General features: G+C 45.7%; 1 protein-coding gene across 1 annotated transcript; it reads left to right on the forward strand.

Moving 5' to 3' along the window:
* The first annotated feature begins 10,127 nt into the window (after window positions 1-10,127).
* On the forward strand, window positions 10,128-24,063 carry LOC126228017 (uncharacterized). Its single transcript, XM_049942264.1, has 4 exons — window positions 10,128-10,206; window positions 13,556-13,902; window positions 20,703-22,096; window positions 23,892-24,063. The coding sequence occupies exons 1-3, from the start codon at window positions 10,204-10,206 to the stop codon at window positions 21,574-21,576; spliced, it is 1,224 nt and encodes a 407-aa protein (XP_049798221.1). The 5' UTR covers window positions 10,128-10,203; the 3' UTR covers window positions 21,577-22,096; window positions 23,892-24,063.
* Window positions 24,064-24,309: the final 246 nt, after the last annotated feature.

The following is a 24,309-nucleotide window of genomic DNA, read 5'->3' on the forward strand; positions in this document are numbered from 1 at the left end:
TTTCAGCTGCTAAGACGGTGTGATATCCAGCTGATCTTGTATACAGAACAAGAGAGATACAAGGCACTCCCCAGCACGCACAACACGGTGGCTTGTGTAGTGTGCAGCTAGATTAGAGGCAGAACTCGTTGCGCCTGCTGCTGCGTTGCCACTTCTACGAGATAATGGGCGAGCCGTATCACGTGTTGTGGATGATAATACAACTGCTGAGTCGATTTATCAGGAAATACTGCAACAACGTGGCGTGATGTTTCGCCCAAGACAGCTTTTCAGCTGCTAAGACGGTGTGATATCCAGCTGATCTTGTATACAGAACAAGAGAGATACAAGGCACTCCCCAGCACGCACAACACGGTGGCTTGTGTAGTGTGCAGCTAGATTAGAGGCAGAACTCGTTGCGCCTGCTGCTGCGTTGCCACTTCTACGAGATAATGGGCGAGCCGTATCACGTGTTGTGGATGATAATACAACTGCTGAGTCGATTTATCAGGAAATACTGCAACAACGTGGCGTGATGTTTCGCCCAAGACAGCTTTTCAGCTGCTAAGACGGTGTGATATCCAGCTGATCTTGTATACAGAACAAGAGAAATACAAGGCACTCCCCAGCACGCACAACACGGTGGCTTGTGTAGTGTGCAGCTAGATTAGAGGCAGAACTCGTTGCGCCTGCTGCTGCGTTGCCACTTCTACGAGATAATGGGCGAGCCGTATCACGTGTTGTGGATGATAATACAACTGCTGAGTCGATTTATCAGGAAATACTGCAACAACGTGGCGTGATGTTTCGCCCAAGACAGCTTTTCAGCTGCTAAGACGGTGTGATATCCAGCTGATCTTGTATACAGAACAAGAGAGATACAAGGCACTCCCCAGCACGCACAACACGGTGGCTTGTGTAGTGTGCAGCTAGAGGCAGAACTCGTTGCGCCTGCTGCTGCGTTGCCACTTCTACGAGATAATGGGCGAGCCGTATCACGTGTTGTGGATGATAATACAACTGCTGAGTCGATTTATCAGGAAATACTGCAACAACGTGGCGTGATGTTTCGCCCAAGACAGCTTTTCAGCTGCTAAGACGGTGTGATATCCAGCTGATCTTGTATACAGAACAAGAGAAATACAAGGCACTTCCCAGCACGCACAACACGGTGGCTTGTGTAGTGTGCAGCTAGATTAGAGGCAGAACTCGTTGCGCCTGCTGCTGCGTTGCCACTTCTACGAGATAATGGGAGAGCCGTATCACGTGTTGTGGATGATAATACAACTGCTGAGTCGATTTATCAGGAAATACTGCAACAACGTGGCGTGATGTTTCGCCCAAGACAGCTTTTCAGCTGCTAAGACGGTGTGATATCCAGCTGATCTTGTATACAGAACAAGAGAGATACAAGGCACTCCCCAGCACGCACAACACGGTGGCTTGTGTAGTGTGCAGCTAGATTAGAGGCAGAACTCGTTGCGCCTGCTGCTGCGTTGCCACTTCTACGAGATAATGGGCGAGCCGTATCACGTGTTGTGGATGATAATACAACTGCTGAGTCGATTTATCAGGAAATACTGCAACAACGTGGCGTGATGTTTCGCCCAAGACAGCTTTTCAGCTGCTAAGACGGTGTGATATCCAGCTGATCTTGTATACAGAACAAGAGAAATACAAGGCACTCCCCAGCACGCACAACACGGTGGCTTGTGTAGTGTGCAGCTAGATTAGAGGCAGAACTCGTTGCGCCTGCTGCTGCGTTGCCACTTCTACGAGATAATGGGCGAGCCGTATCACGTGTTGTGGATGATAATACAACTGCTGAGTCGATTTATCAGGAAATACTGCAACAACGTGGCGTGATGTTTCGCCCAAGACAGCTTTTCAGCTGCTAAGACGGTGTGATATCCAGCTGATCTTGTATACAGAACAAGAGAGATACAAGGCACTCCCCAGCACGCACAACACGGTGGCTTGTGTAGTGTGCAGCTAGATTAGAGGCAGAACTCGTTGCGCCTGCTGCTGCGTTGCCACTTCTACGAGATAATGGGCGAGCCGTATCACGTGTTGTGGATGATAATACAACTGCTGAGTCGATTTATCAGGAAATACTGCAACAACGTGGCGTGATGTTTCGCCCAAGACAGCTTTTCAGCTGCTAAGACGGTGTGATATCCAGCTGATCTTGTATACAGAACAAGAGAGATACAAGGCACTCCCCAGCACGCACAACACGGTGGCTTGTGTAGTGTGCAGCTAGATTAGAGGCAGAACTCGTTGCGCCTGCTGCTGCGTTGCCACTTCTACGAGATAATGGGCGAGCCGTATCATGTGTTGTGGATGATAATACAACTGCTGAGTCGATTTATCAGGAAATACTGCAACAACGTGGCGTGATGTTTCGCCCAAGACAGCTTTTCAGCTGCTAAGACGGTGTGATATCCAGCTGATCTTGTATACAGAACAAGAGAGATACAAGGCACTCCCCAGCACGCACAACACGGTGGCTTGTGTAGTGTGCAGCTAGATTAGAGGCAGAACTCGTTGCGCCTGCTGCTGCGTTGCCACTTCTACGAGATAATGGGCGAGCCGTATCACGTGTTGTGGATGATAATACAACTACTGAGTCGATTTATCAGGAAATACTGCAACAACGTGGCGTGATGTTTCGCCCAAGACAGCTTTTCAGCTGCTAAGACGGTGTGATATCCAGCTGATCTTGTATACAGAACAAGAGAGATACAAGGCACTCCCCAGCACGCACAACACGGTGGCTTGTGTAGTGTGCAGCTAGATTAGAGGCAGAACTCGTTGCGCCTGCTGCTGCGTTGCCACTTCTACGAGATAATGGGCGAGCCGTATCACGTGTTGTGGATGATAATACAACTGCTGAGTCGATTTATCAGGAAATACTGCAACAACGTGGCGTGATGTTTCGCCCAAGACAGCTTTACAGCTGCTAAGACGGTGTGATATCCAGCTGATCTTGTATACAGAACAAGAGAGATACAAGGCACTCCCCAGCACGCACAACACGGTGGCTTGTGTAGTGTGCAGCTAGATTAGAGGCAGAACTCGTTGCGCCTGCTGCTGCGTTGCCACTTCTACGAGATAATGGGCGAGCCGTATCACATGTTGTGGATGATAATACAACTGCTGAGTCGATTTATCAGGAAATACTGCAACAACGTGGCGTGATGTTTCGCCCAAGACAGCTTTTCAGCTGCTAAGACGGTGTGATATCCAGCTGATCTTGTATACAGAACAAGAGAGATACAAGGCACTCCCCAGCACGCACAACACGGTGGCTTGTGTAGTGTGCAGCTAGATTAGAGGCAGAACTCGTTGCGCCTGCTGCTGCGTTGCCACTTCTACGAGATAATGGGCGAGCCGTATCACGTGTTGTGGATGATAATACAACTGCTGAGTCGATTTATCAGGAAATACTGCAACAACGTGGCGTGATGTTTCGCCCAAGACAGCTTTTCAGCTGCTAAGACGGTGTGATATCCAGCTGATCTTGTATACAGAACAAGAGAGATACAAGGCACTCCCCAGCACGCACAACACGGTGGCTTGTGTAGTGTGCAGCTAGATTAGAGGCAGAACTCGTTGCGCCTGCTGCTGCGTTGCCACTTCTACGAGATAATGGGCGAGCCATATCACGTGTTGTGGATGATAATACAACTGCTGAGTCGATTTATCAGGAAATACTGCAACAACGTGGCGTGATGTTTCGCCCAAGACAGCTTTTCAGCTGCTAAGACGGTGTGATATCCAGCTGATCTTGTATACAGAACAAGAGAAATACAAGGCACTCCCCAGCACGCACAACACGGTGGCTTGTGTAGTGTGCAGCTAGATTAGAGGCAGAACTCGTTGCGCCTGCTGCTGCGTTGCCACTTCTACGAGATAATGGGCGAGCCGTATCACGTGTTGTGGATGATAATACAACTGCTGAGTCGATTTATCAGGAAATACTGCAACAACGTGGCGTGATGTTTCGCCCAAGACAGCTTTTCAGCTGCTAAGACGGTGTGATATCCAGCTGATCTTGTATACAGAACAAGAGAGATACAAGGCACTCCCCAGCACGCACAACACGGTGGCTTGTGTAGTGTGCAGCTAGATTAGAGGCAGAACTCGTTGCGCCTGCTGCTGCGTTGCCACTTCTACGAGATAATGGGCGAGCCGTATCACGTGTTGTGGATGATAATACAACTGCTGAGTCGATTTATCAGGAAATACTGCAACAACGTGGCGTGATGTTTCGCCCAAGACAGCTTTTCAGCTGCTAAGACGGTGTGATATCCAGCTGATCTTGTATACAGAACAAGAGAGATACAAGGCACTCCCCAGCACGCACAACACGGTGGCTTGTGTAGTGTGCAGCTAGATTAGAGGCAGAACTCGTTGCGCCTGCTGCTGCGTTGCCACTTCTACGAGATAATGGGCGAGCCGTATCACGTGTTGTGGATGATAATACAACTGCTGAGTCGATTTATCAGGAAATACTGCAACAACGTGGCGTGATGTTTCGCCCAAGACAGCTTTTCAGCTGCTAAGACGGTGTGATATCCAGCTGATCTTGTATACAGAACAAGAGAAATACAAGGCACTCCCCAGCACGCACAACACGGTGGCTTGTGTAGTGTGCAGCTAGATTAGAGGCAGAACTCGTTGCGCCTGCTGCTGCGTTGCCACTTCTACGAGATAATGGGCGAGCCGTATCACGTGTTGTGGATGATAATACAACTGCTGAGTCGATTTATCAGGAAATACTGCAACAACGTGGCGTGATGTTTCGCCCAAGACAGCTTTTCAGCTGCTAAGACGGTGTGATATCCAGCTGATCTTGTATACAGAACAAGAGAGATACAAGGCACTCCCCAGCACGCACAACACGGTGGCTTGTGTAGTGTGCAGCTAGATTAGAGGCAGAACTCGTTGCGCCTGCTGCTGCGTTGCCACTTCTACGAGATAATGGGCGAGCCGTATCACGTGTTGTGGATGATAATACAACTGCTGAGTCGATTTATCAGGAAATACTGCAACAACGTGGCGTGATGTTTCGCCCAAGACAGCTTTTCAGCTGCTAAGACGGTGTGATATCCAGCTGATCTTGTATACAGAACAAGAGAGATACAAGGCACTCCCCAGCACGCACAACACGGTGGCTTGTGTAGTGTGCAGCTAGATTAGAGGCAGAACTCGTTGCGCCTGCTGCTGCGTTGCCACTTCTACGAGATAATGGGCGAGCCGTATCACGTGTTGTGGATGATAATACAACTGCTGAGTCGATTTATCAGGAAATACTGCAACAACGTGGCGTGATGTTTCGCCCAAGACAGCTTTTCAGCTGCTAAGACGGTGTGATATCCAGCTGATCTTGTATACAGAACAAGAGAGATACAAGGCACTCCCCAGCACGCACAACACGGTGGCTTGTGTAGTGTGCAGCTAGATTAGAGGCAGAACTCGTTGCGCCTGCTGCTGCGTTGCCACTTCTACGAGATAATGGGCGAGCCGTATCACGTGTTGTGGATGATAATACAACTGCTGAGTCGATTTATCAGGAAATACTGCAACAACGTGGCGTGATGTTTCGCCCAAGACAGCTTTTCAGCTGCTAAGACGGTGTGATATCCAGCTGATCTTGTATACAGAACAAGAGAGATACAAGGCACTCCCCAGCACGCACAACACGGTGGCTTGTGTAGTGTGCGGCTAGATTAGAGGCAGAACTCGTTGCGCCTGCTGCTGCGTTGCCACTTCTACGAGATAATGGGAGAGCCGTATCACGTGTTGTGGATGATAATACAACTGCTGAGTCGATTTATCAGGAAATACTGCAACAACGTGGCGTGATGTTTCGCCCAAGACAGCTTTTCAGCTGCTAAGACGGTGTGATATCCAGCTGATCTTGTATACAGAACAAGAGAGATACAAGGCACTCCCCAGCACGCACAACACGGTGGCTTGTGTAGTGTGCAGCTAGATTAGAGGCAGAACTCGTTGCGCCTGCTGCTGCGTTGCCACTTCTACGAGATAATGGGCGAGCCGTATCACGTGTTGTGGATGATAATACAACTGCTGAGTCGATTTATCAGGAAATACTGCAACAACGTGGCGTGATGTTTCGCCCAAGACAGCTTTTCAGCTGCTAAGACGGTGTGATATCCAGCTGATCTTGTATACAGAACAAGAGAGATACAAGGCACTCCCCAGCACGCACAACACGGTGGCTTGTGTAGTGTGCAGCTAGATTAGAGGCAGAACTCGTTGCGCCTGCTGCTGCGTTGCCACTTCTACGAGATAATGGGCGAGCCATATCACGTGTTGTGGATGGTAATACAACTGCTGAGTCGATTTATCAGGAAATACTGCAACAACGTGGCGTGATGTTTCGCCCAAGACAGCTTTTCAGCTGCTAAGACGGTGTGATATCCAGCTGATCTTGTATACAGAACAAGAGAGATACAAGGCACTCCCCAGCACGCACAACACGGTGGCTTGTGTAGTGTGCAGCTAGATTAGAGGCAGAACTCGTTGCGCCTGCTGCTGCGTTGCCACTTCTACGAGATAATGGGCGAGCCGTATCACGTGTTGTGGATGATAATACAACTGCTGAGTCGATTTATCAGGAAATACTGCAACAACGTGGCGTGATGTTTCGCCCAAGACAACTTTTCAGCTGCTAAGACGGTGTGATATCCAGCTGATCTTGTATACAGAACAAGAGAGATACAAGGCACTCCCCAGCACGCACAACACGGTGGCTTGTGTAGTGTGCAGCTAGATTAGAGGCAGAACTCGTTGCGCCTGCTGCTGCGTTGCCACTTCTACGAGATAATGGGCGAGCCATATCACGTGTTGTGGATGGTAATACAACTGCTGAGTCGATTTATCAGGAAATACTGCAACAACGTGGCGTGATGTTTCGCCCAAGACAGCTTTTCAGCTGCTAAGACGGTGTGATATCCAGCTGATCTTGTATACAGAACAAGAGAGATACAAGGCACTCCCCAGCACGCACAACACGGTGGCTTGTGTAGTGTGCAGCTAGATTAGAGGCAGAACTCGTTGCGCCTGCTGCTGCGTTGCCACTTCTACGAGATAATGGGCGAGCCGTATCACGTGTTGTGGATGATAATACAACTGCTGAGTCGATTTATCAGGAAATACTGCAACAACGTGGCGTGATGTTTCGCCCAAGACAGCTTTTCAGCTGCTAAGACGGTGTGATATCCAGCTGATCTTGTATACAGAACAAGAGAGATACAAGGCACTCCCCAGCACGCACAACACGGTGGCTTGTGTAGTGTGCAGCTAGATTAGAGGCAGAACTCGTTGCGCCTGCTGCTGCGTTGCCACTTCTACGAGATAATGGGCGAGCCGTACCACGTGTTGTGGATGATAATACAACTGCTGAGTCGATTTATCAGGAAATACTGCAACAACGTGGCGTGATGTTTCGCCCAAGACAGCTTTTCAGCTGCTAAGACGGTGTGATATCCAGCTGATCTTGTATACAGAACAAGAGAGAACTATTAAAACATCCCGAGATCTGGCTGAGGGAACTCCAACTGTTGACTGAAACGTACTTCATCCCCAAGGCTTACCAATGACCATGTTGAGCGTCTGATACTTCATTAGCACTGGACTAGCCATTTTTACTGCTTCTAACGGAGTGGAATTGAAATCAACTCCAGTATTTCAAATTTAAGTTTTCATCACATTACTTGATGTGAGTACCATTACAGATAGCTAAAACAGGGCCTTAGAATGTTTCTTATTTTCCTCAATTCGTAACGGACTTCATCGTAGCTTTCAAATAACATTCGTTGCTTTCCAATAGCAAACGATCTCTTTCTTCGAAATCCATATAGGGGATAATGTTATAACATGGAACATTTTTCAGACTTCCACCTCTGTGGTATAAGGTTAATTTATTTTCTTGTTCTGTTTTGAAATATTTAGCTTTCTCTTCAGTCTTCTTAAATCATAAAAATTACTCCTCAGACATAAGGTTTTCCGATGCGTGCAGAGCTGTTGCTAGGTAGAACATGGTCATGTACGTAGGAATATATGCTTTGTTCAAGATTGAAACTGTGGCAATCGAGAAAATCTTGTCAACACTGTACTTAATAATTTGTGTGTTACATAATTACTCTACTACAAACGACTCATCAGAAAGTGAAATCAAATTTTAAAAAAATATTATGAAAAGTGGGGTACAATTTAAAAACATTTTGAAATGAAAGCTTCTGACAACTATCACAAATTTCCGTTTTCAGAACATGTTAATTTGTGAATAAAGTAAAGAAACTGAACTCATTCGCATATATCACCTTTTCCGTTGTTCTGAAGACTTTTTGTCTCCAACTTTAACGTGGCGCACAATTGCTGAAGTATGGCCTAACCGTCCACACGATACGTAACAGATTTTACAAATATACAGAATTTTACAATTCATAAAACTTTGTCACAGAAGAATTAACACTGTTCGCCCAGTAGCTTTAATATATTATAGAGAATTGAAATACGTAGAACTCGAGATATTTACAAACGCTGCACAAAGCATAACCTCACGTCTCACAACAACAAAAACAGCAGAAAATTCTGGAAACTAGTCTTCCTGTGGCAGCCTCTGTTGCGCGTTCCTCCACGAGATTCTAAAATCGACCTCTGGACTGGAACACCGACCGCAGACTTCATGTCTTCGTAGGTATACTATACTGCAGATACAACATCCTCCCCCACTATAACAATATACATCATAACATTGTTTTTTGAAGGCCTTGTAGTTGGTATAAGTTATTGGTTTAAAATGGAATGAAAACATTAGATCGAAATAAGAGCAACTACATCACTCTTAGAGACAAAACTATGTATTCGACGTAATTGGTAATGGAGTCAGAGGCTGAAAGTCCATCCACTGCCCACCACTTCCTGTTTCCACGTCTATCTTGAGACTACTTCGCCTGCAACTCTTCTGCGTAGTTCATATGCACAACTTGCTTCGCGCCTCAGCGTCCTTTTAGAGAGGTCTGTCAGGAAAAGCAAATAAGCGCGGAAGGCACAACTTACATGGAACTTTTCGTATTAATAGCGTAGCAACGATTACAAAAAAAAGCGTGTCAGCATTGACGGCCATGCTAGATAGATTTGTTTTAGCCCTTGTAGTGGTAGAGGACGTAACTGGAGCTCCGAACAATCGCAGCGGACGCGGTGGAATCGTAGTAAGGTGGGTACATGCCAGAGTCACTGGCTGTGTCTTTCAAAGAGGTTAGCCGGCCGCTGTGGCCGAGCGGTTCTAGGCGCTTCAGTCCGGAACCGCGCTGCTGCTACGGTCGCAGGTTCGAATCCTGCCTCGGGCATGAATGTGTTTGATGTTCTTAGGTTAGTTCGGTTTAAGTAGTTGTAAGTCTAGGGGACTGATGACCTCATATGTTAAGTCCCATAGTGCTTAGAGCCATTAAAAGAGGTTATAGAATGGTTAGCAACTAAACCAGTGGTGTACTGGAAAATACTCGAATTAAATCATACTGTAGTGAGTGTAGATAATGATAGACTAAAAGTGACAGTCGGGTTTTGCTATTCGGGCAGCAAAGTAACTGATTATATAAATTTAAGTGTTAAGAAGTCTTTTACTGAAGCACTTTCTGGAGAGTAGCCCGTTACGGGAATGAAGCGTTGACAGCAAATCAGTCACGAAATCGGAAGCTATGGAAATACATAGTTACAGAAGAATACCAATGATTCAGTGGATACATCGAGTAACTGGTGAAGAAGTAGTGCGGAGAACTGGGAGAGAAGAGCTTCATAGTAAAACTTAACTAAAAGTGAAAATAGACTGACAGGGCAATGGGATGAAAGAGTAGAGGAAGAGTGTATGTAGCTTGCAGCACTTCTACAGAGATCAAGAGACTTGCAGAAGACTGACAAGCGTCAGGAGTCGCATCACATCAGTCTTCGAAGTGAAGCAACAGTCACAAAATCGTAATACTGGTCGTGTGGAGGCCATTAATCTGACTCTTGGAGATAAGCCCCACCAAGACGTCCCCCTCAACGTCGCTGAGCAGGATTTTATCAGTATTTATCAGCACTTATCGGCTTTCTTCCTATATAAGACAAATCAAAAGTAAGGTCACGTTACATTTGGTTCTGGTGCTTAGAGTTGGTGTGTTGTAGCTTCACACATTAGAAAACTACCTCCAAATGGTAAGTATCCAACTTCATTCTTGCTTATTTTCTTTTGATTCCTAAACATGTAAAGAGGTCAACCAACTTGCTTTTCTTAACCATGTAGATTAAAACTGTTTTACATTAACGGAAAGTTCCTTAGTAGAACGATTAAGCAATTTTCTGACAGTACGTTGAAAGACACTGATGGCGACTTGTTTCACCTCCCGTTCTCTCAAAATCCGAGCTTTTTGTCCGTCTTAGATGACCCTTGTTGTCAGCAGGGTATTAAACACCAGCTTTCGTTATTACTTTCTCTTGTACAATCCAGAGGAGTGGGATGAAATTAAATTCGGTTCACACAGATTTGCCTTCGTAGTTTTCTTAAATCAATCTAATGGTGTGATAGTTCCTTTAAAACGATACGGTTTGTTTCCTTTCTTACCCTCAGTGTGTGGCCCGTTTCGTCTGATCTTGTCGCTGACATGTTACAGCGTAGTATTCGTGAACCAAGCTTCATGAAATCAGTCAGAAACATATACAGCAAATTAACTGATCCTTCGATCTGGCTGATTCCTGAATACCAGATGTCAGGATATCCCATTTTAGAGTTTTCAAAGTATCTTCATATGATTTGTGTACTGTTAGAGAGGACAGATTTCAAAGAAAACGAATATTTAACTTTCATTATAAGTAGTTTTGCTTTGCGTAAAGAATTGTTCACATCGTGATCACTCGATATGTAAACAGGCAGATTTGTGTTTTACCTCTATAGTACTATATCTTTTACGTAAAGATAAGGGAAGTAATAGACTAGGAAATATCTAAGTATTTGTCAAAACGATTTAAAGAAATCACTGGAAATCGGTATGGAGATGGCCGGACAGAGATTTGAATCCAGGCACCATCCGAACACGACTGAATTGTTCTCCAACTCATTACAAGCATTAGAGGAAGTTCTCATTAGCCAATGCACAACAGCCCTCTGTGCCTCACGGAGGCAGGTCCATGGAAGCAATTAACGCGTTATGTTAACTCTCATCAAGAGCCTGGGGTGTCAAGAAGTCTGAGGGAGGGCTGAGGTGTGTGTGTGTGTGTGTGTGTGCCTGTATTTCGGAAAACTATAAGAACAGAAAATTGGAATAATTCATCACTTTAAAGACTGAAATTTCGAGTTCTGACGGGAAACGAAGGTGTGAGTTCGGTGCACTGTTGGTTGAGTTTAAATTATCTGGTAGTTCATACATTCTGTATTATCGTCTTTTCTTAGAGTTTTGTTAGAGCCATGGGTGTGAATTCTGCCATTACTGTGTCATTTCGACGGATTTTTTGGGTGTGGGGATGGATGTTGTAAAGGTGGGGAGGCAGTGTTATGCTGCTACGTTGGTGTGGGAACTATCACCAGGAGGTTTTCCGGGTGTAATGAACAGTGGTATGGGAGTGACTTCATGGCTTAGGGTAGGACCCTGCGTGGAAGACCACATCGTAGAGGGAGGTAATGAATTCTGTAGATAAATGAGAACATCCTCTCAGGTACAACAAGTAATAACTGGTGACAAGTAGCAGTATTGTATGTTTTATGAAACATCTATTTGACATACTGCTTTTAGTAATTCGCTGTGCACTTCTGTGATCGCAACTGGAATAAAAATGTGTCTGTTACGAGTTCGTAGAAAGGAACGTGATATCGGAGCGACTCAAGTGTGAGTAGTAGAGCTCGTGAAACATTTTGGGTGGATGCAGACAGATATGTGCAGTTGGGGTGTAGGACATTGCGGCATGTCAAGAGTTGTTCCAAGAAACAACCAACATAACGACTATCGTCAGAGAAGTTAGACATTAGGAAATGGTTTCCTATTTAATTATCTGTGAATTTTTAGTAATCCTTGTAATTACTATGGGAGTAATATTTTTTTGAGCTGTGGATCGCTACCAGGATGAGCATGCAGCACGAGCGGTATTACATCATCTTGGGTGGTATTCGTATACTAACTCCGTCATTAAGATTTGCATAGAATAAACTATGGAAGTTTTAAATTTGGAAGAAATGAGTAAGGTTGAGGCTTTTAGTGGGCATACCGAACAGTCGTTGTGGTCCTGCCTGGTGGCTCATCTGGTCGCCAATAGCATCTCCTTCATAAGCTGTGGGAATTGGATTATCAGCTAAGTTTTGTACATGTGGATAAGTTCAGATTGTATGATAAGCTCGACGAAATGTATCATTATGGATTAACGTATTGTATTTGGACAGAGTATGCATAAATATATTTTAAATATTGTCTGGGAGAAGGTACTTGTGTGGAGGACGCTGTAATGGTGGCATTGTGGTATAACGTCAGTGATTCAGCTCAGAACAGGTTTCAGAAGAAATGGCTGTGTTCGTTGAAAAGGGGTGTGAACAATACAGGGACAGACGGCTCGAGGCTATGAATGAAATGCGGAATGGGCAGCAATGAGATTTGTTGGACGTTGTGTGGTCTTTGGAATGTAAGAATACTTCCACCGATCATGAATTTCGTGATGTCTCCAACAATTGGACGTAGGTGTAGGTGTAGGTGTGGGGACTTGTGATGAAGAGAGGTGTCGACAGGTCTCGTGGCAACTGAGAACCTGGTGTATTTGTCGAACGCTTTTGTTTCAGAGTTTTTGGACAAACTAGGATGGTGCCAGCAACGAATGTTACTTGCAGGGGACAGATGTAGTTTTCACATTGTTTAAGGATGAGACTGGATTCACAGTTTTACAGTCAGTTGTTATGAAACGCGTTTGGTATCACTATGATGGGCGTGGGGTCTAAATGAACGTCAAATGCTATATGGGAAATTTTCTGGATGACATTTACAGAGTGCTGTGGCAAATTAGCACGCGGTCACCAGCCGCCACAGACTACTACTTTCTGTGAAGACTCTTTCGAGATCGGCTTTTCGCAATCGAGTGACTCGTGTGAAATTTCCTGGCAGATTAAAACTGTGTACCGGGCCGAGACTCGAACTCGTGACCTTTGCCTAGGTTCGCAGGAGAGCTTCTGTAAAGTTTTAAAGGTAGGAGACGAGGTACTGGCAGAAGTAAAGCTGTGAGAGCGGGGCGTGAGTCGTGCTCGGGTAACTCAGTTGGTAGAGTACTTGCTCGCGAAAGACAAAGGTCGCGAGTTCGAGTCTCGGTCCGGCACACAGTTTTAATCTGCCAGGAAATTTTATATCAGCGCACACTCCGCTGCAGACTGAAAATCTCATTCTGGAGTGATTCGTGTGTTCGTGGACCATTGCATGTGACCGACCACTGGTGGAGTCACGTCCGCAAATACAGGAAACCTAGAGCAAATGGTGACCCACTTTGGCACCCTCGCTCCTAAAGTGGCGCGCACCGACACTCGCTGTCTGCTGCACAGTACTTCCGGTCGCGGTTCGTCCCCCTCCTGCTGGCGCTGCTGGTCGCTGCCGGCGGCTCCCTGGCGGCCTCGCCCCCCTGCCGCTGGGTCTCCGCCCATTACGCAGACGTCGCGCTCGCCTGCTACGGCCCCCGCGTGACGGCGCCCCCGCGCCTGCTGCCTGCGACGCTGCAGACGCTGCAGCTCTCCGGGACGGGCATCCGGGTCCTCCGCGGCGACGCCTTCAGCGGCCGACAGCTGCGGCGCCTCCGGCTGCTCTCCGTCACGGACGGCGCCCTCACCAGCGTCGCGGCAGCCGCACTCTGCTCGCTCACAGCTCTCACCCTCCTCGACTTGAGCAACAACAGGTGGGCGCGCCAGCTGGGGCACTGAATGAGATCAGCATTCTTATGGCTGAACGGAAACAAATAATACCCGCATCAAAAAAGTTTTGCACCATCTCGGTTCCGAGATATCCGGAAGATGTATACAAACCGGAACAGAGATCAGCATAAACAGCATTTCCGCCCTTCTCATTGCTCATGAAAACCATGCATCTACATCTACATCCATACTCCGCAAGCCACCTGACGGTGTGTGGCGGAGGGTACCTTGAGTACCTCTATCGGTTCTCCCTTCTATTCCAGTCTCGTATCGTTCGTGGAAAGAACGATTGTCGGTATGCTTCTGTGTGGGCTCTAATCTCTCTGATTTTATCCTCATGGTCTCTTCGCGAGATATACGTAGGAGGGAGCAATATACTGCTTGACTCTTCGGTGAAGGTATGTTCTCGAAACTTTAACAAAAGCCTGTACCGAGCTACTGAGCGTCTCTCCTGCACGGTCTTCCACTGGAGTTTATGTATCATCTCCGTAACGCTTTCGCGATTACTAAATGATCCTGTAACGAAGCGCGCTGCTCTCCGTTGGATCTTCTCTATCTCTTCTATCAACCCTATCTGGTACGGATCCCACACTGCTGAGCAGTATTCAAGCAGTGGGCGAACATGCGTACTGTAACCTACTTCCTTTGTTTTCGGATTGCATTTCCTTAGGATTCTTCCACTCAGTCTGACATCTGCTTTACCGATGATCAACTTTGTATGATCATTCCATTTTAAATCACTCCTAATGCGTACTCCCAGATAATTTATGGAATTGACTGCTTCCAGTTGCTGACCTGCTATATTAGGAACTCTTCAATCCAATCACACAATTGGTCTAACAGTCCATATGCTCTTACCTTGTTCATTAAACGACTGTGGGGAGCCGTATCGAACGCCTTGCGGACGTCAAGAAACACGGCATCTACCTGGGAACCCGTGTCTATGGCCCCTCCATTGTATGTTGTTCCACCATACAGCAAAACATTCAGAGATGGTGGTCCACATTGCAGTACACACCGGCTCCTCTGATACCCAGTAGCACGTCCTCTTGTATGTATGCATGCATGCCTGTATTCTTCGTGGTATACTATCCACAAGTTCAAAGAACTGTTGATCCAGATTTTCCCATTCCTCAACGGCGTTTCGGCGTAGATCCCTCAGAGTGGATGCTGGGTCACGTCGTCCGTAAACAGCCCTATCCAATCTATGTTCGACAGCGTTCACGTCTGGAGAACATGCTGCCCACTCTAGTCGAGCGACTTCGTTATCCTGAAGGAAGTCACTCACAAGATGTGCACGATGGGGTTGCGAACTGTCGTCCACGAAGAAGAATGCCTCGCCAGTATGCTGCCAATATGGTTGCACTATCAGTCTGAGCATGGTATTCACTTACCCTACAGCCGTTACGGCCCCTTCCATTTTCAGCGGCGTACGTCAGCCCCACATAATAACCACTCCGTCTTCAGACCACGAGTTGTCTACCGGGACCATCCGACCGCCGTGTCATCCTCAGTGGAGGATGAGGAAAGGAGGGGCGTGGGGTCAGCACACCGCTCTCCCGGTCGTTATGATGGTATTCGAAGCCGCTACTATTCGGTCGAGTACCTCCTCAATTCGCATCACGAGGCTGAGTGCACCCCGAAAAATGGCAACAGCGCATGGCGGCCTGGATGGTCACCCATCCAAGTGCCGACCACTCCCGACAGCGCTTAACTTCTGTGATCTCACGGGGACCGGTGTACCCACTGCGGCAAGGCCGTTCGGCCCCACATAATGCCACCCCAAAGCAACAAAAATGGTTCAAATGGCTCTGAGCACTATGGGACAACATCAGAGGTCATCAGTCCCCTAGAACGTAGAACTACTTAAACCTAACTAACCTAAGGACATCGCGCACATCCATGCCCGAGGCAGGATTCAAACCTGCGACTGTAGCGGTGGCGCGGTTCCAGACTGCAGTGCCTAAAACCGATCGGCCACAACAGCCGGCCCCAAAACAACAGGGAACCTCCACTTCGCTGCACTCGCTAGACAATGTGTCTAAGGCGTTCAGCCTGACCGGGTTGCCTCCAAACACGTCTCCGACGATTGTCTAGTTGATGGCATATGCGACACGGTGGCGTGCCACAACCAGATGTATTCCACTGGTGAGAGATCTGGAGAACGAGCTGGCCTGAGAAGCGACAGAACACTCTCTGTACCGAGGTAGATCAGCGCAAATGGAATGAGATGGTTGTATAGCATTTACGGTCGCCTACGGCTAGTCTTTTTATTTGACACCACTTCGGCGACTTGCGCGTCGATGATGATAAAACAATGATGAGGACGACACTTAGAGCGAATGAAATCTTCGACTCGACTGGGAAGCGGAGCTGGGCCCTTCGCATGACAGTCACACTGACCGCTGTAGGTGACAGGTCAGCATGTCATCAGCGGTGTGTATTCTTGTATTACCTTATTCAAAGATGACGTCACAGACACCTCGAAGAAAGGGCACAGGTATCAGCTTTAACATGACAGGAACGTTGCAGCCGCTATGACAAGTACCAGATAAGCGAACCCAAAGTATCCGTGTTTTGTGCTCAGTGGTACTCCAAACAACAACTATTTGGCACGTATGACGCTGACGAACGCAGTCTGGCAAAGATCATTCTCCTCAGGGCCTCCGTAGACCAAGTGCCTTGATCGTGATGCTATATGCAAACTGCGACTTCTGAAAAGATGATAAGGTGCCACTCCTGTTTTCAATATCGGTTGCACCACTGCTGGCTCATCTCTCTCTACCATCATGTCAGTGGAAGCCGCAGCTGTGGTTACCATGCTGGCATTTCACCCAACATGGCGTCAATTATGGTCTTTCTGAAACGATTTATTCCACATTCCACTGTCCCTAGCCATGCTCATTAGCATGCTAGCCCCTGAAATACAGTTCAGTAAAGCACAGCATGCCTTCCATGTAGCATGGGCTGTATATATTTGCCTTTGACATGCAGACTGCCATGCAAAGCAGATTGATAGAGAAGGCCGATATTACTCCAACACAAAATGCCTATCACGCAGGACTGGAAAACCGTTTCTTGCTATTGACATGTAGGGTTCTCAGCAAAACAGGTTGGTGTGGCTGTCCAATACCATACCCACGCATGCCTGGTGTGCATGGTAGCCTATGCGCCAGGGGATGGTTCAAATGGTTCAAATGGCTCTGAGCACTATGGGACTCAACTGCTGAGGTCATTAGTCCCCTAGAACTTAGAACTAGTTAAACCTAACTAACCTAAGGACATCACAAACATCCATGCCCGAGGCAGGATTCGAACCTGCGACCGTAGCGGTCTTGCGGTTCCAGACTGCAGCGCCTTTAACCGCACGGCCACTTCGGCCGGCAGGGGGGGATGGGAAAACACGGTTTTTTTCCATGCCTCCACTGCTTCTGGAGCTATTATAGCGCCACTACTCGTTACGCATGTCGTTTCTGTGCTAAATTTGATTGAAATCGATGCAGGGGTCTGGGGGATCCCAGGCATACACACACACACACACACACACACACACATATATATATATATATATATATATATATATATATATATATATATATATATATATATATATATATATATACAAGAGGAAGTGCAAATTTTTTTTCTGTAAGCAAGTTGATTTTATTCAGAATTCCAATACACCATGTTATTCCCCAGTCTTTCGGCTACAATTTCCATTGAGTGTGACACCCTTATGCCACCATAGTGGGGAGGCCTATACTCCCTCGTGGTACCACACTAACGGCCGATGTCAGAGGGAACGTCTGGCTGCATCAAAAACTTCCCCATTAATAAATTCCCCATCATCCTCGCACTGCTTCCGACATAGTTTATTATTCATTGGGCCAAACAGGTGGAAATCGGAAGATGCGAAATCCAGGCTATATGGTGGATGAATAACATTCCCTGGTGACGAACGCGCTGAAGTCGTTTCAACAATTTCCTGAGGATAGGACAGTACACTTGATCGTTGTACCATGAAGGAGGACTTCATACGGGATAAGTCCTTCAGAGTCCCAGAAGACCGTAGCCTTAACTTCACCGGTTAAGGGTGCGGCATTGAACTTTTTCTTCAGAGGAGAGGCAATGTGGCGCCACTGAGTCGATTGCCGTTTTGTTTTCGGTACGAAGTGATGAACCCATATTTCATCGCCTGTGAGGATGTTCGACAAAAAATTGAAACGATCACCCTCGTAACGCATAAGAATTCAGCTGAGATGGTCTTTCGTTGACCTTTGTGTTCTTCTGTTATGCGGGCTTTGAGTATCCCAAGCGGCGAACGAGTGTGTCAGCACTGCCAACGGAGATGTCCGCTTGCGCAGCGATGTGTTTGATTACGACCTGTCGACCACATCGAACTAGCGTACCCGCACATGCAATACTGCAGGAGGCACAGCCGTGCTCCTCCGGCTGATACGCGTGAGATTGGACAGGTCTGCGAGACCATATTGCCACGATGTCAGACGCCTCGCCCAACGACTCACCGTGCTTTTTGTTCACAGACAGGTCTCCGTAGACATTCTGCAAGTGCGTATCTCCCATGCTCTGGTTTTCCGCCAAAAGAAATCAATGGGGGGGTATCTGCGTGGATCGTACCTCCATTACGGACGCCATTTTGAAGGCTACATATAGCGCCGCCACCTATGGGAACTTCATGAAACTATAGGGGCTGAAGCCGGAGTATTTCGCAATGGCCCACAATAAATTTCGCATTTTTAATAAATGTGTTGCATTACTTGTTGAACGACCCTCGGAGATGGTATTACTACTCCCACATTGTGCACTGAAATGTTAATTAATTGAATTCCAAGCATGCAGTAGACTCTGTGTCAATTAGACGTGGGTTGGATGCCACATTGACGGTCTTCATCTACATCTACATCTACATGATTACTCTGCAATTCACATTAAATTGCTTGGCAGAGGGGTCACCGAACCACAATCATACTATCTCTCTACCATTCCACTCCCGAACAGCGCGCGGGAAAAACGAACACCTAAACCTTTCTGTTCGAGCTCTGTTTTCTCTTATTTTATTTTGATGATCATTCCTACCTATGTAGGTTGGGATCGACAAAATATTTTCGCATTCGGAAGAGAAAGTTGGTGACTGAAATTTCGTAAATAGATCTCGCCGCGACGAAAACCGTCTTTGCTTTAATGACTTCTATCCCAACTCGCCTATCATATCTGCCACGCTCTCTCCTATATTACGTGATAATACAAAACGAGCTGCCCTTTTTTGCACCCTTTCGATGTCCTCCGTCAATCCCACCTGGTAAGGATCCCACACCGCGCAGCAATATTCTAACAGAAGACGAACGGGTGTAGTGTAAGCTGTCTCTTTAGTGGACTTGTTGCATCTTCTAAGTGTCCTGCCAATGAAACGCAACCTTTGGTTCGCCTTCCCCACACTATTATCTATGTGGTCTTTCCAACTGAAGTTGTTCGTAATTTTAACACCCAAGTACTTAGTTGAATTGACACAGCCTTGAGAATTGAACTATTTATCGAGTAATCGAATTCCAACGGATTTCTTTTGGAACTCATGTGGATCACCTCACACTTTTCGTTATTTAGCGTCAACTGCCACCTGCCACACCATACAGCAATCTTTTCTGAATAGCTTTACAACTGATACTGGTCTTCGGATGACCTTACTAGACGGTAAATTACAGCATCATCTGCGAACAACCTAAGAGAATTGCTCAGATTGTCACCCAGGTCATTTATATAGATCAGGAACAGCAGAGGTCCCAGGACGCTTCCCTGGGGAACATCTGATATCACTTCAGTTTTACTCGATGATTTGCCGTCTATTACTACGAACTGCGACCTTCCTGACAGAAAATCACAAATCCAGTCGCACAACTGAGACGATACCCCATAGGCCCGCAGCTTGATTAGAAGTCGCTTGTGAGGAAGGGTGTCAAAAGCTTTCCGGAAAACTACAAATACTGAATCAACTTGAGATCCCCTGTCAATAGCGGCCATTACTTCGTGCGAATAAAGAGCTAGCTGCGTTGCACAAGACCGAGGTTTTCTGAAACCATGATGATTACGTATCAATAGATCGTTCCCTTCGAGGTGATTCATAATGTTTGAATACAATATATGCTCCAAAACCCTACTGCATACCGACGTCAATGATATAGGTCTGTAATTCGATGGATTACTCCTACTACCCTTCTTAAACACTGGTGCGACCTGCGCAATTTTCTAATCTGTAGGTACAGATCTATCGGTGAGCGAGCGGTTGTATATGATTGCTAAGTAGGGAGCTATTGTATCAGCGTAATCTGAAAGGAACCTAATCTGTATACAATCTGGACCTGAAGACTTGCCTGTATCAAGCGATTTGAGTTGCTTCGCAACCCCTAAGGTATCTACTTCTAAGAAACTCATGCTAGCAGCTGTTTGTGTTTCAAATTCTGGAATATTCCATTCGTCTTCCCTAGTGAAGGAATTTCGGAAAACTGCGTTCAATAACTCCACTTTAGCGGCACAGTCGTCGGTAACGGTGCTGCAATTTCAACTGCCAGCAGCTTATTTTAATCGTAAAATAACAATCTTAGTCACACCATTTCTCTTGTTCACGTATCAAGTGCTGCATTGTTGATTATCTGGTTAGAAGCTATATAATAGCTGAGATTTTTCATAGTTTTAATTTCTCATATATTAGAAAAATTCCTCCTAGGCGTCGAGAGGGAGCGGTAGTCGAGGTCTCATCTGTTTGTTCCAGACTTCATCAGGTGGACGCCTCCAGCTTCGAGTGCAACCGCCATCTGCGCCGTGTCGATCTGTCTGGCAACACTGGTCTCCGTCGACTGCCCGCGCTGGTCAGCGATTCCATTGAGACTGTGGATGCCGACCGCTGCAGCATCGCAGACGTCGATGTCGACGACCTGCGAGGACTGCCAGCTCTCAAGGTCCTCCACCTGAGTGACAACCCCGGCCTCGACTGCCGGGGCGTCATGCGGAGACTCGCTCGATCTTATACGTCACTGGTGGTCGTCTGTGATGACTCGCAGGCGTTCTCTGGAACAGCCAAACTTTCCAGCGCTCAGTCGCCTTCTGATACCTCGAACAATTCACCGCAACACGTGACATCTACTGAGACGGACACAAGGCCAGAGATCGACTTCCAAAATTCAGTTACGCAATTACATATCGAAGACCAAAAAGTCAGTACGGGAGTGACGCCCTCTGAAACGGTTGCGGGGCCAGAGATCGACTCCAAAAATTCTCTCACACAGTTACATGTCGAAGACCAAAAAGTCAGTACAGTTGTGACATACTTGGGAACGGTTACAGGAAATCACATCGACTCCAAAAATTCAGTTACAGAATTACTCGTAGAACAAAAAATCGATACAGCTACAAAAAGTCTCTTAGACCTTACTACAGAAGTTCCTATAAAGCACAGAGCAGAGACCTCTGCACAGTCGCCTCACGCTTTCACGAAAATTAAAAACGAAAATATTTTTGTGGTTACCAATCCCAAAGAATTCTATGAACTTGATTCCATTTTCCTTATCTCTATGGGCGTATTGCTGCCGTCGATATTGTTGTTAACACTATTGGTGTTCTACTTGAAAACAAAAGCTAACGATTAATGGCCTTGTTGACTGATTCTTTCGTAGAGTCTACGTACAACAACTCCAAGTGCGACTGGTATCTGCCTCAGAAAACAGGAGAAGATATAGCTAAGCGATAGCAAGAAGAAGAAATGCTAGTAGTACATCATTTCGTCAACAGCTACTCAGAAGAAGACCTAACTTTTGACGCACAATCCCCCCCAAATTGTGCTGCGAACCTGTTCGAGCTTTCACGATAGGGGGAGTCTAATGATACAGCTGTTGCGTCACTGTTAACAGACCTGAGAATCAGTTTCGCAGCACAAAGCCAGGGATTTCCTGGGATCGAGACTGGGAGATTGTTCTTGCGTTCATTGGTACATTGTACGAAACGATTTATTACTAAACAATTGTTACAAAGATTTACTAAGCACACGGAAGCGAACATATGAAAGAAATCACAAAATGTGAAGCTACAACACACCAGCACCAGAACCAAACGTCTGTTGTGAAGCTGCCCAAGGTACAGTGAAGCCATCAGTTTGAGAACAAAGCCGGGGTAAGTTATGCAAGAGTGGCCTAATTTTTTCTTAAAACCATCAGTTTCTCAAAACCTTAAAATTTTGGTACAGCTAGTATATTTAAGAGTCATACACTACCAGTATTGCTTGAACAAGTTGGGAAACTGCATTAATCAGGATAACGCTCTCATTATTAACAGTATATTAATTAAGGTGTGTTAGGGCAACGAGAATAATTCTACGCTTCGCAGTGGAAGTGTATGTTTCAGGTAAGTTTCATTTATTCTACGATGTATTCGTCTTAAAAGACAATGTAATTACTCCAAAAGTCAGGAGTGCAGTTGTTGATGCGTGTATCTGGAATTTACGTAAAACTCATGACTGCCATTTCTTCCTCATTATCTCAATGTTACTGTTGATTAAACACAGTTGTGGGCACGTCAATCTATTCTAACGAAACAATATTATGTTCTTCTCCACTTGTGACGTCTTCTCAGTGACTTTTTCATACAGTTGGTCCAGCAGATTACATAGTTTCGGCAAATTATTGCACCACCCTTCTCAGTGTAGCCAGCAGAATCTATTTTGTGTTCCAGGAAATGCTGTCCGTTGATCTTTCTTCGTCACCACAGCAGAGAGTCCCCAGCTTCCATTAAGTGCTTCGATTTTGATTAGATTCAATGAACCCACAGTAACAAAACGGAGCACAAGATTTTTGGTGGGACCGATGACCTCGTTGTTTGGTCCCCTTCCCCAAATCAACCAACCAACAAAATTTCTTGAATTAATTTTAAACAGATTAAAACATTGTTTATATGTTCGGTTCGTATTTTCTTTCCGTCAAAATTCCATAGAGGTGGCACCCACCTTTCTCATCAAACGTTTTTCTCTGGATCCTTTTCAAGAGAAACATGACACCATAGAGTTCAGTTACGCATTTATTAACAGACATCCTGTATAGTGACACGCAATATTAAACAATGAATATTATAGCACCACTGTATATCATTTTCACCATTAAACGAAAGACAGAAAATACATGTAATTTGAAAATCCGTGAAAAGAAAATTGCCCCCAGGTGAAACTGTCACCTGTCTTACGTTATTATTTGTACCAATCTAATATTAACAAAGTAAGTAATAATTCGAAAAAGAATCATCTCTAGTACATTCAACTGGATTACTGACAATGACTATAGTTGTATTGGTGTATATTGTTTCACTCTGAGGCCAACTGCTGTAGAGCAATTCTACGACACAATGCTTAAACCTGTTGTGAAATCGGTTTTTTTGTGTCTCCTGTAAAATTTACTTTCTGGGAAATGGTCCCTTTTCCAACACACCGATTAGGTTTTAGACAAAACATATATAGGAACAGCTACGGACGATACTCATTTATTTTTAATTTTATTATTGTAGTCTGTCAAACTCGCCATAATTTTACATATAAAACCAGTTTCGGCTGGCATATTAATTTGCGGGCAGTGGTGAAATATATGCACATTATTGCCGCAGCTGCATCACCTTGTTCAAACAGTACTGGTCATCGTGTATGGCTTTTGATCCTAACAGTTATACCAATTTGTACTTTTTTAAGACTTCTATCTCTCCGACAGTTCGAGAACTTTTCTCTTTGCCATAATATTTCAATAGAGCGTTTGTTTTCTTCGATGTCATGGTCTTATATGTTTTAGCAGCTGAACAGTAATTTCAACTTTCCACCGTTTCTCCATGTTTGCATATTAATTTTAAAGATTTCAGTGTCAAGTCATCTGATTCATACCAATAGTATTCATGCTTCTTACTAATGCAGGTGTGTTTGGTTTTTCCGCAGATTCACGGAGTCACTGATTTGAACTTTTCGTCATAAAAGCCGACTGCAGACATTACACCATGGCACATAACGTCCATCACATATCAGCGAAGAGAATTTTTTCCAAACGTTATTGTAACAAAATGTACAAGCTTCACAATAACGAAAGAAATAAAAAAAATCGTAAAATAAATTCTGCCTCGAGTCTTACTTATTTCATTCCCAGGAATTAATTTCCTCGTTATGAAATGTTCTGATGCTACTTATGCATAAAGAGAGTATTACAGTCATGTCTGAAACAGAGACCATTAATTACCCAATTTATTTTTTTAATTTGTGAGAATATTCGTTCACAAAGGTACCGGATTAATGCATGGCCTCCGTGTTCAGAAGACAGTGCGGTGTCTCCGCGATGCTTTCGGGCTCTCGTGGCACCAGT

The sequence above is a fragment of the Schistocerca nitens genome, unplaced genomic scaffold (genome assembly GCF_023898315.1).
Source record: "Schistocerca nitens isolate TAMUIC-IGC-003100 unplaced genomic scaffold, iqSchNite1.1 HiC_scaffold_351, whole genome shotgun sequence".
Taxonomy (NCBI): domain Eukaryota; kingdom Metazoa; phylum Arthropoda; class Insecta; order Orthoptera; family Acrididae; genus Schistocerca; species Schistocerca nitens.